This window comes from Falco peregrinus, chromosome 4, assembly GCF_023634155.1.
Source record: "Falco peregrinus isolate bFalPer1 chromosome 4, bFalPer1.pri, whole genome shotgun sequence".
Lineage (NCBI taxonomy): Eukaryota > Metazoa > Chordata > Aves > Falconiformes > Falconidae > Falco > Falco peregrinus.
Window position 1 is genome coordinate 102,201,692 of NC_073724.1, and position 14,437 is coordinate 102,216,128.

General features: G+C 45.6%; 1 protein-coding gene across 1 annotated transcript in view; it reads left to right on the forward strand.

The window, feature by feature from the left end:
• Positions 1–9,919: 9,919 nt before the first annotated feature.
• XPO4 (exportin 4) overlaps positions 9,920–14,437 on the forward strand; it is an 82,574-nt gene continuing 78,056 nt past the window's right edge. Inside the window, exon 1 of the mRNA XM_055802002.1 lies at positions 9,920–10,151. Within this exon, the coding sequence (XP_055657977.1) occupies positions 10,149–10,151 (3 nt within the window). The 5' untranslated portion in view covers positions 9,920–10,148. The remainder of the gene's footprint in view (positions 10,152–14,437) is intronic.

Here is a 14,437-nt window from a genome sequence, read left to right on the forward strand (position 1 = left end):
TCTTGACTGAAAGCTTCTAGAACAATCAAGATCGATCTCTAAATAACTTTCCTTCTGATTTCTTGTCAGTGGCAGCTTACATCAGGCATGAAGTAGCTCCGGTGTCTCAGCGGTGGAGCAAGTGTACCCTGGCTGGACTGATCACAAGGGTGGGCAGCACCTGAAACACATAAATGGCAAGCAAGCAGTAGCAGTCACCTGGGACTGTTTGGCAACTGCCAGGGGAAAAACCCTGAGTAAGGTGAGATATCTGTGAGAAGAACTGTGGTCTTACAATACACACCACCCCCAAAAACCAGTGAGAAGCTGATTTGTCCATCAAACCCCCAGAACCAGAGCACTGAGCCTGTGGGACCAAAGGAAAACCTTAATCTAGGAAAACCAGCTTGAAAGATCTATCCCGTAGTTCCCCCATGCTGACATACCAGAGGTAGAATGGCAGTAAAAGGATTTGCCAACCAGTTCTTCAGCTAAGGTCACAGGGTTGGCCACCAAAGTACCCACTTACTACCCTGTCAGACCTCAAACCAGAGAAAGCAAAGTAGGGTCAGGGTCTCAGCTGCTGACAGAGGGACTAGTGGGGGACCTCAGAGAACTCCCACTAGGAAGGACTGGGTAAATAAATAGGAGTCGGGCACATGCATGGGGGATGGGGGGGATAATCTAAAATTTGCATACAGCTGCTCGAGACTTCCAAGGCCCTCCTGCAAGATGGAGAAAAATGGAATTCCTGTTCCAAATTTATTAGAAGGATTAGGAACTTCTTCATAGCTGTTTATATGAATAGCCCTGTGCAAAGCTGATTCTAGCACCAAGACAATCTGCAGCAAAGTCCCTGAGGGGCTGCTGCTGAAAAATAGAGACGGTATTTCTGCCACATAGGCCACACTGCAAAAGGGCATGTCGAGGGGTGGAAAGCCTATAAATAGACCCAATGTTAATACTTTTATAAATGGCTTGAGAACAAAAAGTAGAGCACGCTAATGAAATCTGCAAATAAGTATTCAGGCACATTCAGGCACATTCAGTAAAAGACTATTAGCAGTACTGTAAAAGGAAAAACTAGATGACTTTGATGCATGGAAAAACAGAAATGGCATGAAGTTTTTTACTCTAAGACTTCTGGGATTAACATCCTAAAATTCCTGCTCTGATGTATGTATGCGTATCAGGTGATTTTTGGATGACTAAGCCACTAAAATGATGCAGATTTTTAGAACCATCACTGACAAGAAATCGGGAGGAAAGTTATTTAGGGATTGATCTTTATTGTTCTAGAAGCTTTCAGCCAAGATCCTCTCCTCCCATTTTCTTTCCAATATGATCCATTCACCTCCAAGAACCAGTGGAGGCAATTTTACAACCTTGATCTATGCATTTTGAACAAAGCTACAGAAAAAGTAATGTCTTTGTAAAGCGTAGTCTGGAGTATCACCATTCTGGTGGTCATTTTTTGAGAAAGATCAACCCAAGTTAGTACAGAAGTGCTATTTATGGAAAGGAACTTATTTACGGGAAGAAAACTCTCCTAATGCTATATAAACTCACAAAATGAAGAATAAGGGCAACTTATCTTTCTAAATATAACAAGAATAAACATGAGGAAGAAAATCTAATTGGGATGAACAGTATCTATCCCTGTGCCAGCAAACCAGCAGCAAATACAGTGAAAGTAAATAAGCTGGAAGTTAGAAGTATTTACAAACTCTCAAAAGCCAAATTCTATCTTATTGAATAGCTGCTCAACAAAATATGTGAGGACAAGAAACAACTCACCTTAGACACTATTAGCTTCTGCGTGGCTGCACATGACTCTGCAATGTGAGGGGCTTAAACTTAGAACTGTAAGGCCCTTCTGATTTAGCATGTTCCTCTCATAGATGACATACAACTTTATCTTCCTGCTTGACTTCATTAGGCTGTCATAGATCTGATCACATCAGCTACTCAGATGGACAACACTTATCTCCGAAAAGGCTAGCAAGTGTTTGGACTATTTGGTATAACTGGAGCCGCCAAAGGATCTTTCTAAATGTCTCAGCACAGTAGGAAAATTAATCTTAATTTTTTCAATAAAACAGTCAAATCCACCTCAGACTAACAAGAAGAGTTCATATCTAACAGTGCAGTTTTGCAGGGGTCAGCAGAGGTGCAAAATTGAGGCGAGATTTGAATTTGTTCAAAACCACAGTGACAGTGGTTATTCACCCTGGAAACATGGCAGGTAAGAGTGATGCGCATGGTTCATAATAACCCATCATCCACACTGTTATGTTCCATCTATACAACTCAAGGAAGGGGAGAAAGAAATCCTTGGAAAATCCTAGTTTATTCCAGAACTGCCTAAGCTGAAAAATCCTTAGGATAAGCTCAAATAAGCACTGTACTCTGTCATTTGGTTTTCAAGGAGCTTGTGCAAGCTATAGGCCCAAGCTGAAGCAGCAGATTGGTTCTATGTAACGACCATTCTGATTGCGCACCCCCAGCTGTTAGCAAATCTACAACTGGCAGGGCAGTTGCTTTCTACTACCTGCTTCTTCTCTATATGGAACAGAAATACGGAGAAACTAAATGATGAGTCCTGTTGCATATTTCTGCTGTGACTTCAGAACTTAACCATCTTCAGATAGCCGTGTCCAACTAAATAAAGGGCCTTTCTTTCTCTATTGACTTCTTTACCTGGCACACACCTCTGGCCATTGTACAGAGGACAGCTGGGTTATTAGCTTGCTTTCCCCCAAATGCCTTCAGAATAGGAAATGCATAGATGATGAACCAACTTGTGAATACTCCGTGGTATTTCTGCAGCCAGGGGGAAAATGTTAGGGTAAAAGTTCTCAGCTTGTGTCACAGCTGGTTAAGGGAAAACCTCCAAAGTAGCATAGAAGTGTTCCAAGTACTACAAGTAAAACAAGTGCATGCATGTGTGTGTTTTAAGCTGCAAAGGCTTCCTTGGCACCTTTTTTCTGTGAGCTAGCACAGATGTTTCACCTGCCAGCTTCTGTAACCCCACTCTTTAGTACTTAGGAAACACACAGGGAGAGTCAGACATCCAGATTAGGCCCATGAACTCCCCCAGCACTAAGATGGTAAGTCTTTGCTAAGGGTCTCACTGAGGACTTCCGCATAGGTCCTTGCTTTTTATGCAAGACCAGGGAGAACTTGACTGTGACTTGCAAGCTCCTGAGAGGAAGGAAAAGCTACCTCCTAAGCAAAAGGCCTCAGGAATAAACTATTAGGAGGAGGAAATGCTTTGCAGGCATCTTTAAAGCAGGGTCAAAACGGAACGATTTCAGATGAGAGACTAAAGCATCAGTACTGTAGACTATATTAATCAAAATAATGACTTAATCTTGAGTGAATGACACATTAAACAAGTAAGTGTCTAGAGAGAGTAGCCTAAAATAAACTGGTGCTACATTGATCCCTTTTGGGTTGGCAAGCTGGCCTTTACAGCAGTCTTGAGATGAAACAGGCAGTAAGCTGGCAATCTGAGTTGGCATTTTGTGTGCTTCAACACAGATATCTGCTGCATGAAGTTTTTTAAGTGTTTGTTACAGACAAGATGAAACAGGCTAGCTTATGCTATCATCCTACCATTTGGTGTACCAGTAATGTGTTCCCGAATACCCCAGAAGACCACAGTAGAGGCAGCAGAGTCTGTGTGATAAAAACATGTTTTCCAAATACCTAGTGTAAATTATTGCTGATAAACTTCCAAGTGTGAATTATAAGCAGCGTGTTCTGGTCAACCAGTCATAAATCCTAAAGATAACTTTGAAAGTCAAAATAGCTAAACTTAGTGACTGTTATGTTCATCTCCCCCCTTCTCAGTCCACTGAAGTTCTAACCGACATGGTAGTTACAGGCAAGCAGAGCCAGGAAGAAACAGAACACAAGCAGATACAAAAACAAATACAGCAGGTTTCCTGTAGAACAAATAATTCACTCCCTTGTTTTAAACAATGCTGAAGCTCTTACTATTACAGCTTCAAATACAGGAATAAGTGTCACAAGATGCCAAAAGTTTAGATCTAGCAAGACTGTCCATGTACCCTACATTTTTTCTTTCTACTGACATTTTGCCTCCTGGTGTCAGTTATATCTACCCCAATATAATGCCTTGCTTATGAAAAGCCAGGTTAAGCAAGAAGTGCGTGCCTCAATCCTTGGGCGGAATATTAGTTTAATAAAAACTGAGTATGACTCAGTCATCTGCATGTCTGATATCCTCCTGAATTCCCCCTCTGCAGGCTGCTGTTGTGACAGCTCAACTGCTGCTCTGGGTGTGCCACGGCTCCTCCCGGCCACTGTCACTGTTCACTGCTCTGGCAGTGTCACAGGTACTGCAAACACACAACTACACAATGCACCAATTCTCTATAACCTCTTTCTTAACCTCTGTATCTCTGCCTGTGTACCACTGGCTAATATGGTTTGTACCTTCCTTCCAGTAAGACCCATTCTTACAGTTGGAGGTTGTTCACTTAAATATTTTACCTCTTCCTGGTTAACCTCATTTATGACACATTCCATTCCTAGCCAAAATCCATTCTTAACAAAACAAAGAACTTGAAATTAATTACTTGAATGACTAATCTAGCTTTGCAGCATTGTGTACTCTTGCTTTGCAAGAAATAAACTGAAGAGCCAATGTGTACTTCAAAGTGTGAACACCCAGCTACTGAGAGGAAGGAAAAGCCACCTCCTAAGCAAATGGCTTCTTCTTCAGATAGCAAATAAGTTTATTTTTAATTACTCCAGTGGAGCTCTCATTTGCAGTCTTCATTTGCAGTTGTAGACCTTCAGGGCTGCTACAAACAGACCCCAGAAATGAAGTCAAGACCCATAAAATAAGACACACAGCAAAAATACAAAGCCTGGTTTAAGCCCCTCACCAGAGCAATGCGAGAAAGGGCAGGCAAAGGCAGGTACTCTCCCAGAATTCCTAGAATCTGCTTAAACATTTTTGTTCTGCGCTTCTGCAACAGGAAAGGTAAGGTTCCTACTACAGACAAGCTCCTTCTCTCACTGGTCTTGGATTTAGAGTTGGATCTTACCTTATTCACGAAAAAGACAGGAAGAGTCCCATTTTCTGCATCCTGAAGAAAAGCAGGGGTAAGTGAGACATGGATGGTGATTGCAGAGATCAGCCAGAAGCAAAAGCTGTGAGGCGCTGGGGCATGCTCTGGAGGATGAGACATGTGCAATGCAGTCTCACATGAGAGCTGCGAGGGAAAGGATTGTTCTGAGATCCTCCGTGAACACCAAGATGAATTGTAATTGAGAAGGAAAGTCTGCACGCTACATTTGCTTTATCAAGTCAAGTACATATAAGCCTTCTCAGTTTATTAGTTCAGATGTGGCCAAGCACAAACTGGTTATCGGGTATGGGAAGAGACACTTGCCAATCAAAAGTTTGCTCTTTCTCAAACCTTGCAACCATTAAAAAAAAAAAAAAAAAAAAAAGTGGCTTTCTGCAAAAGCCTCTATTCAGTCTTTCAACTTTATTTTCCCCTGGCTTTGTTCTCAGAAGCAACTACCATTTTAGCACAAGTGTACATATTCTCTAAGCTTGTAACTGTTACCTTGCACAGAAACCTATATTGCCAAAATTTTAAACTTTGCCCAACTTGAAAGGCAATAGAGAACTGGGTTCATAATAGGAAATACCGACCAAGAGCACAGGGCAGCGCTACCTGACTTGCTTACAATAATTTTGGCAGAAACTTTTACTCAAGAGGGGGACAGTGACTTATGTGCCTATGTAAGTTGACTGAGGCCATTTGTATGTAAATCTAGCCAGGGTGTCTAAAGGAATTAAGTAAAATTGTTTCAAGTGGCCCTGCCAAGTGGTGGACAGTAGTGGTTCACAGGGCGTGCATAGGACTGTCTGATTAACACATATTTGAAACGAAATAAAACCCCTAATTTATGACTGTTTTACTACCAGCTGTTGACTCATTTTCCTTAACATTTTAATCCTTAGCCAAAACTAGCACTAGTTGGACGTTTTCAGCTGTGGAAGAAAGCAAGATAGAGGGCTGCTAGAACAGGAAGCACAGGCTCCACTACCAACAACACTCTTTCTGGCAGTGAGTCCAAACGCTCTGAACTATTTTGAGAGTATTAACACCACAGAAGAGGGAAGCATTAAGAAAGACTGCGATGCATCTTTTTTAGCCAACAGCAGAAATAGCTTCAGCATTTACTCTGACAAGATAAATGAACAATCAGTTTTTCTAAGACTAGCCAAGAGAACATTAAGATTGTAAAATAGCTGAGAGAAAATGTGACTACTTGAACGTGTTCTTTTTTACTGCAGATTACCCCACTCAGTCCTCCCACTGGAAACGAGGGCAAGATGCACCTGACGATGATATGGTAAAATCCAAGATTTTGTTTGCACATATTGTATACATTTGTGAAAAAAGAGTGGGTTTAATGAACATGCTATTTTTGAAGTATGCTCAGACAGACAGATGACTTCAGGGAGAGAAGGGTAAGATATAGATTGATCAAACCGCTATACTTATTCAGGGAACTGATGGATGGATCCTATGGTGTCATACCTTACCTGAGGTGGAATAACCACCAGAGCAGTGTAGACTGAGGACTGATTGCAAAAGGAATCTGGAGGACGAGGTGAACTGTGGCAGGGGCAACAAAAGCAGGGCCACTCCATGAGGGTGGATAAACGGGGAACCAAGGCTGACCACAGGACAGGCAGAGCAGTGCCCTCACCAACTAGGGTGCAGTTCCATAAGATTTGGGCAGGGCTGGGTTGGTGGCAGGTCTCCTTGACAGTCCAAGACAAGGCAAGATAATGAGTCATGTCCAGGGCCCAGCCAGAAAGTCCAGCCAGGAACAGCAGAAGACATGAGTCAGAGACAAGGTCCATGCAGGAGATAGGGTTGGACGCAAGGCTATATATTACATAGGTCCACCCAGGAAGGCCAACTGATAAGCCAAGACAACAGAAGAAAGGACCGGGCACAGGTAATCAGTCTTACAGTACTGCACATGCAAAAGTCCCAGGTGAAGGTGTTAGGGCAATTAAGGTCCAGTTGTGTGCTTTCCTTGGCCCTGACAAATACCAAGCTAAACATAAGCAAGTAGAACATGACAGCAGTGAGCAAGACTACTTTTTATAAAGACATTCTGGGTTTTTTACAGGCATGAAGCCAGCAGACCAAGAGAATTACTAGTCCTCTTTATTCAGCACTTGTTACATCACATCTGGAAAACCACATGACACTTCAGGTCCCCTGGTATGAGAAAGAAGTTGACAAATTGCAGTGAGTGCAGCTGTGGGCAATCAAGATGGTGAGGAGGTAGGAGCTCATGCCCTTTGAGGAGAAGCTGAGGGAACTGCATTCAGTCAGAAGGCTTGAAAGGGAATGCAAGAGCTTCTTTCCAGTACCTGAGATAATCAAGAAGATAGAGAAACACTCTCTACTGAGGTACACAGCAGTAGGATGAGAGGCAATAGTCACATGGGGAGGTTCTGATTCAAAGGGGAAAAAAATCACCATGACAACTATCAAGTATTGGCACAGGTTACCCAGATAAGTTGCGCGCTCTCCATTCTTGCGAGGACAAAGCCCTGAGCAACTTGGTGAGAAGGTTGAAGAAGAAGGTTATAGAGACCTCTTGAGTGCTGCCCCTGCCCACTCCCACCCCAAACAACGCTATTCTATTTCTATTGATCCCAGGCCACAGAAGAATGAAAAACCTTTGAGCGTGCCTCAGAAGTTGTTGAAGAATCTAATTTTGAATACAAGCTAGAAGTACAGAAATACTCAACTGAAGTAGTCCTTTACTAAACACAGATTTTTTTAAAATAGCATTTTTCATACTCTTCAGGGGTGGGGTTTTTTTTCATATTACCTCTTTGTACAAAAAGTTCTAAGTCTTTAGCTCTTGTTTTGCTGTTCTTTAGAGTAAGACTCATTGTACATTGCACTGTTGGCCCAATAAACACAGTTCAGGACTTAAGTGTGCTGTCACACTTCCACTGTCTTCGAACTCCTCCATCTCTGATCATTGGTTCAATTTTCCTTATGCAGTCAACTAGCTCAGTATTAGATCAGACTTGAAATTTAGACAAAGTATGTAAATATTTATAATGAAAAACAAGAAATAATTTGAAAAACAGATGTTACAAATAGTTAACAAGACATGGCCTTGGGAGAAGGAATAGATACCATAAATATGTCAAGCTGGGACACAACAAAATATGCTCAAGTAGAACCAAAGGGTTACTGAAAGCAAACAGAAAATTACTTGAACTATGTGTGAACTATTCAATTAGGATATTAAAAGAAAGCCCCCTCCCCAAGAGCATATACAGTGAAAAAAAAAAAAATGTTGCACCTTTAAATGGAGACTAGACTTGTAAGAACTCATGAGAATTAAGTGTGACTGAATTTAATTGTAAACAATTATTCAAAGTGTATGAAATGTTTTATTATGTGTTCAGAGGTGTGCTAGCTTTGTAGATTTACCACCTAGCACCCATCTCTGCGCAGACACAATAAATGATATCTCAGCTCTGTGTGTGAGAGTGGTTCTTTGCACACCAGGTAAACAGCTGTTTGTGAGAGAAGGTTTATCTCTCCTTTCAGGGCAGCCCTGCTGATCTCCCCACGTTCCTCAACTGTGAAGCTGAATGTTACCCTGAAATACATTCAATGTTCCAGCATTTACCTCCTACGTAAACCACAAAGATCGATCCTCTACATGGTGCTATTGCTACTTCTGATATCGGCTGGTAGCGAGCACTGCCATGCCCCCTGTTCAGCACTGAAAGCTGTCATTTCTTTGGGGAAAAACACTTGCATTCTTCTTTTGAATAGGAAAGATGTCTGTCTTGCTGTCATCTCATTTCCTTGACACTTTCTTCTGCCTTTGGCTATCACACCATATCACTGCATGGAAACATTGCAGATTTAAACGCCCTTTGTGAGAACAGTCTGTGAGCATTCAAGGCTGGCATCGGCTTGCCCAGTTAGCCGTTAGGTTCCAAACTTTGTGTAAGTTCAGCGCTGGAGCTCAGCTAAGGTCTTCTGAAAGTTGGGAGGATGGTTGAACCACGGTTGGAAATACCTGACTGCAGTTAAGAGTAGAGTGATCTAGTGGTATCTGAAACCGCTGACGGTGCTAAGCAGCCTGCACTGGGGGGGGCAGACTCTGAAGGGGATCTAGCCTGGTTCTGTGCCCTGAACACTCCTTGGCAGCTGCAGATCTTGCAATTTAGTTTCACCTGAAGGTATCAAAGCTGCAAGCCTCCTCCAGCGTGCAAACCAAAGTGGAAACCACCAGGTTTGTTTAAAAGGCAAACCCCTAAACCAGATCGGAATGCCAGTGAACCCTTTTGCTCCTACGGGTGCACAGCCATGTTCTGCCCAGCACATGTTTTGAAGGCGATGCTGTCTCGTAACTCGCATCCATAACGTGAAGTGAGCTCCTGATGGAGTTACGTGGAATCTTAAAAAAAAAAAAAAAAAAAAAAAAAGCGGTTTAGATGAGTTTTAAACCTTGGCTGTTTTTCAGTCTGCCGTAAAGCAGCGCCGTTCGCAAAGACGCTGGCCCCCGCCCCCGCTCCCCGCAACCTTCTGAGCTGCGCGTCAAACCCGCATCCCTCTCACCCCCCAAACGCTGCAAGCGCCGCCCGGCGCCCCGCTCCCGCCCGGGTTCCCGCGCTGGGCAGGCGGCGGAGTGGGACAGCGCCCGGGCAGGCCCCGCCCCCGCCCCGAGGCCCGGCAGCGGCGGCCGCGGCAGGTGCGGCGGCCTCGAACCGGCGCCGGCCCCGCCCGGGGGCTCCGCGCGCCACGCCGGGCCCGCCCCGGAGGCGGGGCGGTTGGTCGGCGGGAGGGGCCGGGCGGGAGGCGCGAGGCGGGTGGGGGCTGTCTCCGGCGGCCCCCCTGGCTGGCGGCCGGCGGTCACGCTGCGGAGACGCCGCCGCTTCGCCTCCGCGCCGGGGCCGGGCCGCGCCGCGCCGCGCCCCGGATTGGCTGCGCGGCTGCCTCGTCCCAGAATGCAGCGCATGGCGCGTCATTGAAGAGAGACCATGATGGCGGCGGCCGCGGCGGCGGGGGGGGGCCCCCGAGGTGATCGCCCAGCTGGAGAACGCGGCCAAAGTGCTGATGGTGAGGCGGCGGAGCTGGGGGGGAGGGCCGTGCCGCGCCGCGCTGCGCCTGCCGTTCCCCTGGGTCCCCCTCCTCGCCTGCGCTCCCGCCGCCCGCGCAGCCTCCCGCCGCCCTCGCCCCTCAGGCGCGGGGCTCGGGGCGCAGCCCGCCGGGGCGCGGCACCTCTGCCGCCCCCTCCCCGCCTCCTCCCGCTCCCTGGCCGGCCTCCCCCTCCGCGCCGCCGCCGCGCCGGCTCGTCCCTGTCAGCCCGCAGCCGGGGTCGGCCCCCGCCGCGCACGCCGCGCCGGTCTTCCATGTGCCGCCCGCTCTCCCCCGCCGTGGGCGGGCTGCCGGCTGCCCGCGCCCCCAGCTTCCCGCCCCGGCGGGGCGCCAACGTCCCCTCACGCCCCCCAGCCCCCCGCACCGCCATTGTCCGCCGCGGAAACCCTCGCTGAAGTTGCCAGCGAGCGGCTCTCCCTCCCGGCGGCGGGGGCCGGGCCCCGGGGCCCCTCCGCGGCGTTTGGCGGGGGTCGTGCCCGGGGCGAGGGGCCCCCCGGCAGCGCGGGGAAGCGCAGCGGGCCGGGCGGCGCTCGCTTCCAGAGTTTTCCTTCCCGCGGGGGAGCGCGGAGCCGCTGGCGGGTCGCGGTGCTGCCGCGCTGTAGCGGGGCCATCAGCCGTGCTTCGCCCTCGCCTCTCCGTTGCCGATTCGCTGCCGGTGCCTTGTGCGTTGTTTTCCCTGACTGCATGGAAAAGAAAGTCCCTACGGGAGAGATCAAAAACGCAGCGGCCGTCGGGTGTGGAAACATCCCAGTCATGGGTCCTTGCAAAAGTTTTCTGTTCGTTTGGATGAAAAAGCTGTATGTTGGCCCGCGTCGTTTATGCATCTTGCTTGCAGGTCTTCTAAAATTGTCTGGCCCAAAGCCCTTCCCGCAAAACTTATCATACTGAGACGTGATTCCAACAGAAGTAAAGTTTGTAAGCTGTTGATATTAAAGGGATTTCAAAAGAACCAAGCAAATGGTAGCAGAGTTTGCCTGGTATCAATAATTGATCAATGTCCAGAGCCTGAATGGTGATGGTTTAATGTCTGCCTGTGGCGGCGGCCTAGCCGCAGAGCAACAGGTGACTAGCTTTGCTTGCAGGTGTCCTCATCAAAATGTGTTATTCCTTGTGAAATCAAAGCCTGAAAAACGTTGACTGTGTTTTCAAACAGGAAAGCAAAGGTAGATAGCTTAGCAGTAAGCATAATGCTTTTAGAAAAAAACTTGTCAAAGTATGTGAACAGTGATGCATTTTAAGCTTTGAGCCACACTTGATTCACGGATGCCTTTGCAAAACCTAACTGTATAGACTATTGGATGGTCTCGTAATGTCTGTGTATCTCAGTTTTAAAAATAACAGTAGCTATATTTACCAGAAGTGTTTGACTGCTTAGGGGAAATATGTAATAAGTAGTATTGAGACAGAACACATATGTGGAAGGAAGCTGGTGGTTAGGTAGTTTTCAGTATCGAACTGATAACACGTGAAGTGGCATCTCCGAAGTTTTGTATCTGTGCTAGAAAACTTAACCTTACTTGCTTTGGCATAATTTCCCTAGTGTAGTAGCCCTGCTATCATAGAGAGGGAGATGCAACTTAATGTGGAGTTAAAGCAAATAACAAGTTAAATGATGTGAAAAGATGCAAGCCTCTTATGGTAAGGTTTGTGCTTCTGTTGAAGAACAGGTGCTAAACTTGATGGTAACAATATGTCTCAGGTCTGCAGGCACATGGCTGTTAGGGCCCTCGTTGAATTTCTAGCTTGCTGTCTCCCTCCAGCCTCTGACAGTATGGAAGCTGACTCGTTGTGGTCATTACCTTTTTTTTGTTCATTTTTCTTTTCTGCAGCTGCTCTTGGAAGTTTCATAGACAGCACCGAACTGACAAGAATTAGTTAATAATAAGGCTTTTCCTGAGGAAGCTGAATAAACGAGAGATATTTACTAAAGCTGTTTGTGAGGCCAAGGACTCAGGCTTTAAACTGGGCTGGCTGTAGAAGAGCTGCGAGAATTGTTTAGCGTTGTTGCTTTGTGTTTCTTCTCAAAAATCATGAAGTCTTTGGAGTGATGGAGGAGAGGAGGAGTGCAGGTTGCTGGGAGCTTTTCAAAGGTGGAGGTGAGACCTCAGAGACTGAAAGGGTTGTGCACTCCATTCCTTACTTACTGCTCTCTTTCTTACTAGCAACTGTGGAAAAACAAGGGCTGAAATTGTGTTTCAGGACTGCCCCTGGACAGTAATGACCTTAATTTACTTTAACCGTAGGACCACATGTTTGGTAAAATCTGGTATAAGATCTACTTGGGCATGAGGGCAGGAAGTAACTGTGTGTGGCAGCTAGGAGATGTGAACTGATCAAGCAAACTGGTGGGATTGCTTAGAAAGGTATTTATGTAAAAATCTGAGGATTTGGGGGAGGGTGGTGAACCCGGTGCTAGTAATGGAGGTCATGAGTAGAGGCTGGTGCCTTGCAGTGGAGCCATACCTGAAGTGATGGAAAAGGGCAGAGCTGTGAATGGTCTGACAATAGATGGCAGCAAGTTTTAACTAGGCAGGGAGCTGTGGAGGGATTCAGCAAGGTTTTCTTGTGGCAGTCTGTGGCAGCTGAGACAGTAGCAATCCTTGCAGAATACTGTTGGCTAGGGAGGCTTCAAAGGTGTTACAAAGTGTCTGAGGATGGAGCAGGAAGTGGTGGTGGTTTATGTGTTACTTGTCTTGATTTCAAATTGAAATATTGAGCCTTGGGGAGGATAATGGACTAGAATTCAGACATGCTAATACAAAAAACCTGAATGTGTTTGTTTAATATTCCTTGGGGGTAAGTATGGATGGCCAGGGGTTCTCTAAATCTTTGATAAGTATTTTCATAATTTTTTTTAATTGATCTGGGTTAGCTGAGTTTTACCTTTAGAAAACTACTTTTATATGTCAGAGAAGAGGTATGTTAGTTCTGAACTCATAAACTGGTGATCTGTATGGACTTAACAAACCACGGCATGCAGTGTATGAAAACTGGGAAGATTCAATCTGTTCTTTCACCGAGCTCCTCTACAGCTGTGTATAATGCTTTTCCTTTGTTACCAATAGTGCCTTTCAACAGGTTCTAGGTAGGCCATGTTCAAAAGGCTTAGCTTGGAAAACAATTGAAATCTGGTGTCAGTCGAAGAGTTGTTACAAAAGTTGAAATTGAGTTGTCATTAGCTGCCAAATAGGACTTTGAATGCTGATTCTGTGACGATTTGCTTTGGTGTGGGTAAGAGTATTTGCTATATGAAAAAGTATGTGGGTTTTGGGTGCTTAATTCCTTTCTAACAAAGCTAAATGCTGTTTACTTTAAGTAAGGTCCCCATAGAGCTTTGTAACTTAAAAGTGCAGAATGCTGTGTGGTTTTTCAGTGCCACAGGCCGGTATATATACCTTTTGACCTCTGTGACTTTGGCTTGGTGAAGACCATACACCAGCATCTGTTCCAGCTGGCATGGCTTCCCATAACCAAATGTGTATGATTCCTATCTATTATGTTCCGTTTAGCTCAGGTGGTAATTAATACCAAATATAATTACCGTCAGTAAGCACTGTTTTAATAACTGTCTTCATGGATGAGAAAAGATATAGGTAGTATTATTAAGGGGAGAAATGTAAATGTCATGCTATAGGTGACAGAATGAAGTAGGAAGCATGTGTAAGACTGTTTAGTTATTGCTGAGAGCTTATGAAAGCAGGTTGAATTTTTTTAGCATATGATGTTCTGTAACACCTAAATGTAAATTCACAGGTTATAGCTTGTTCACCCCACCTGCCTCCGAAAAAGGATGCTCTGTTCCTACCTGCAGCACCACTTTCTCCTTTGTGACCCTGTGCTGAACATATTAATATTGCTGAGATGACATAGGAATTAAACAAGGGAATGGATTTCTGTCAGGTTAGCAAGATGAATTGACTATCTGTGCAGACATTTAGGTTGCAGAGCTGGCATGGGGGGGAGCTGAAATTAGATTGTTGGACGTGTACAGGGCTGGTCTGCCTCTGTGAGCTGTTAGGTTGGCTCAAGTGTATCATATACCTTCACTGTACAATTTACTTGCTAACTCAGGCTTTCTTGATATTAGACTTTTCTTAGAGCAGCACAATGAAAAGATTGAAAAGATAAGAGTTTACAAGTTTCAGAAAGGGAAATTGCATCTGGAGAGAAGGCAAAAAAAACCCCACAGTGAGTGTGGTTTGGTGAAGGCAGTGGAGCAGGCTACCTGGAGAGACTATGGGATCTCC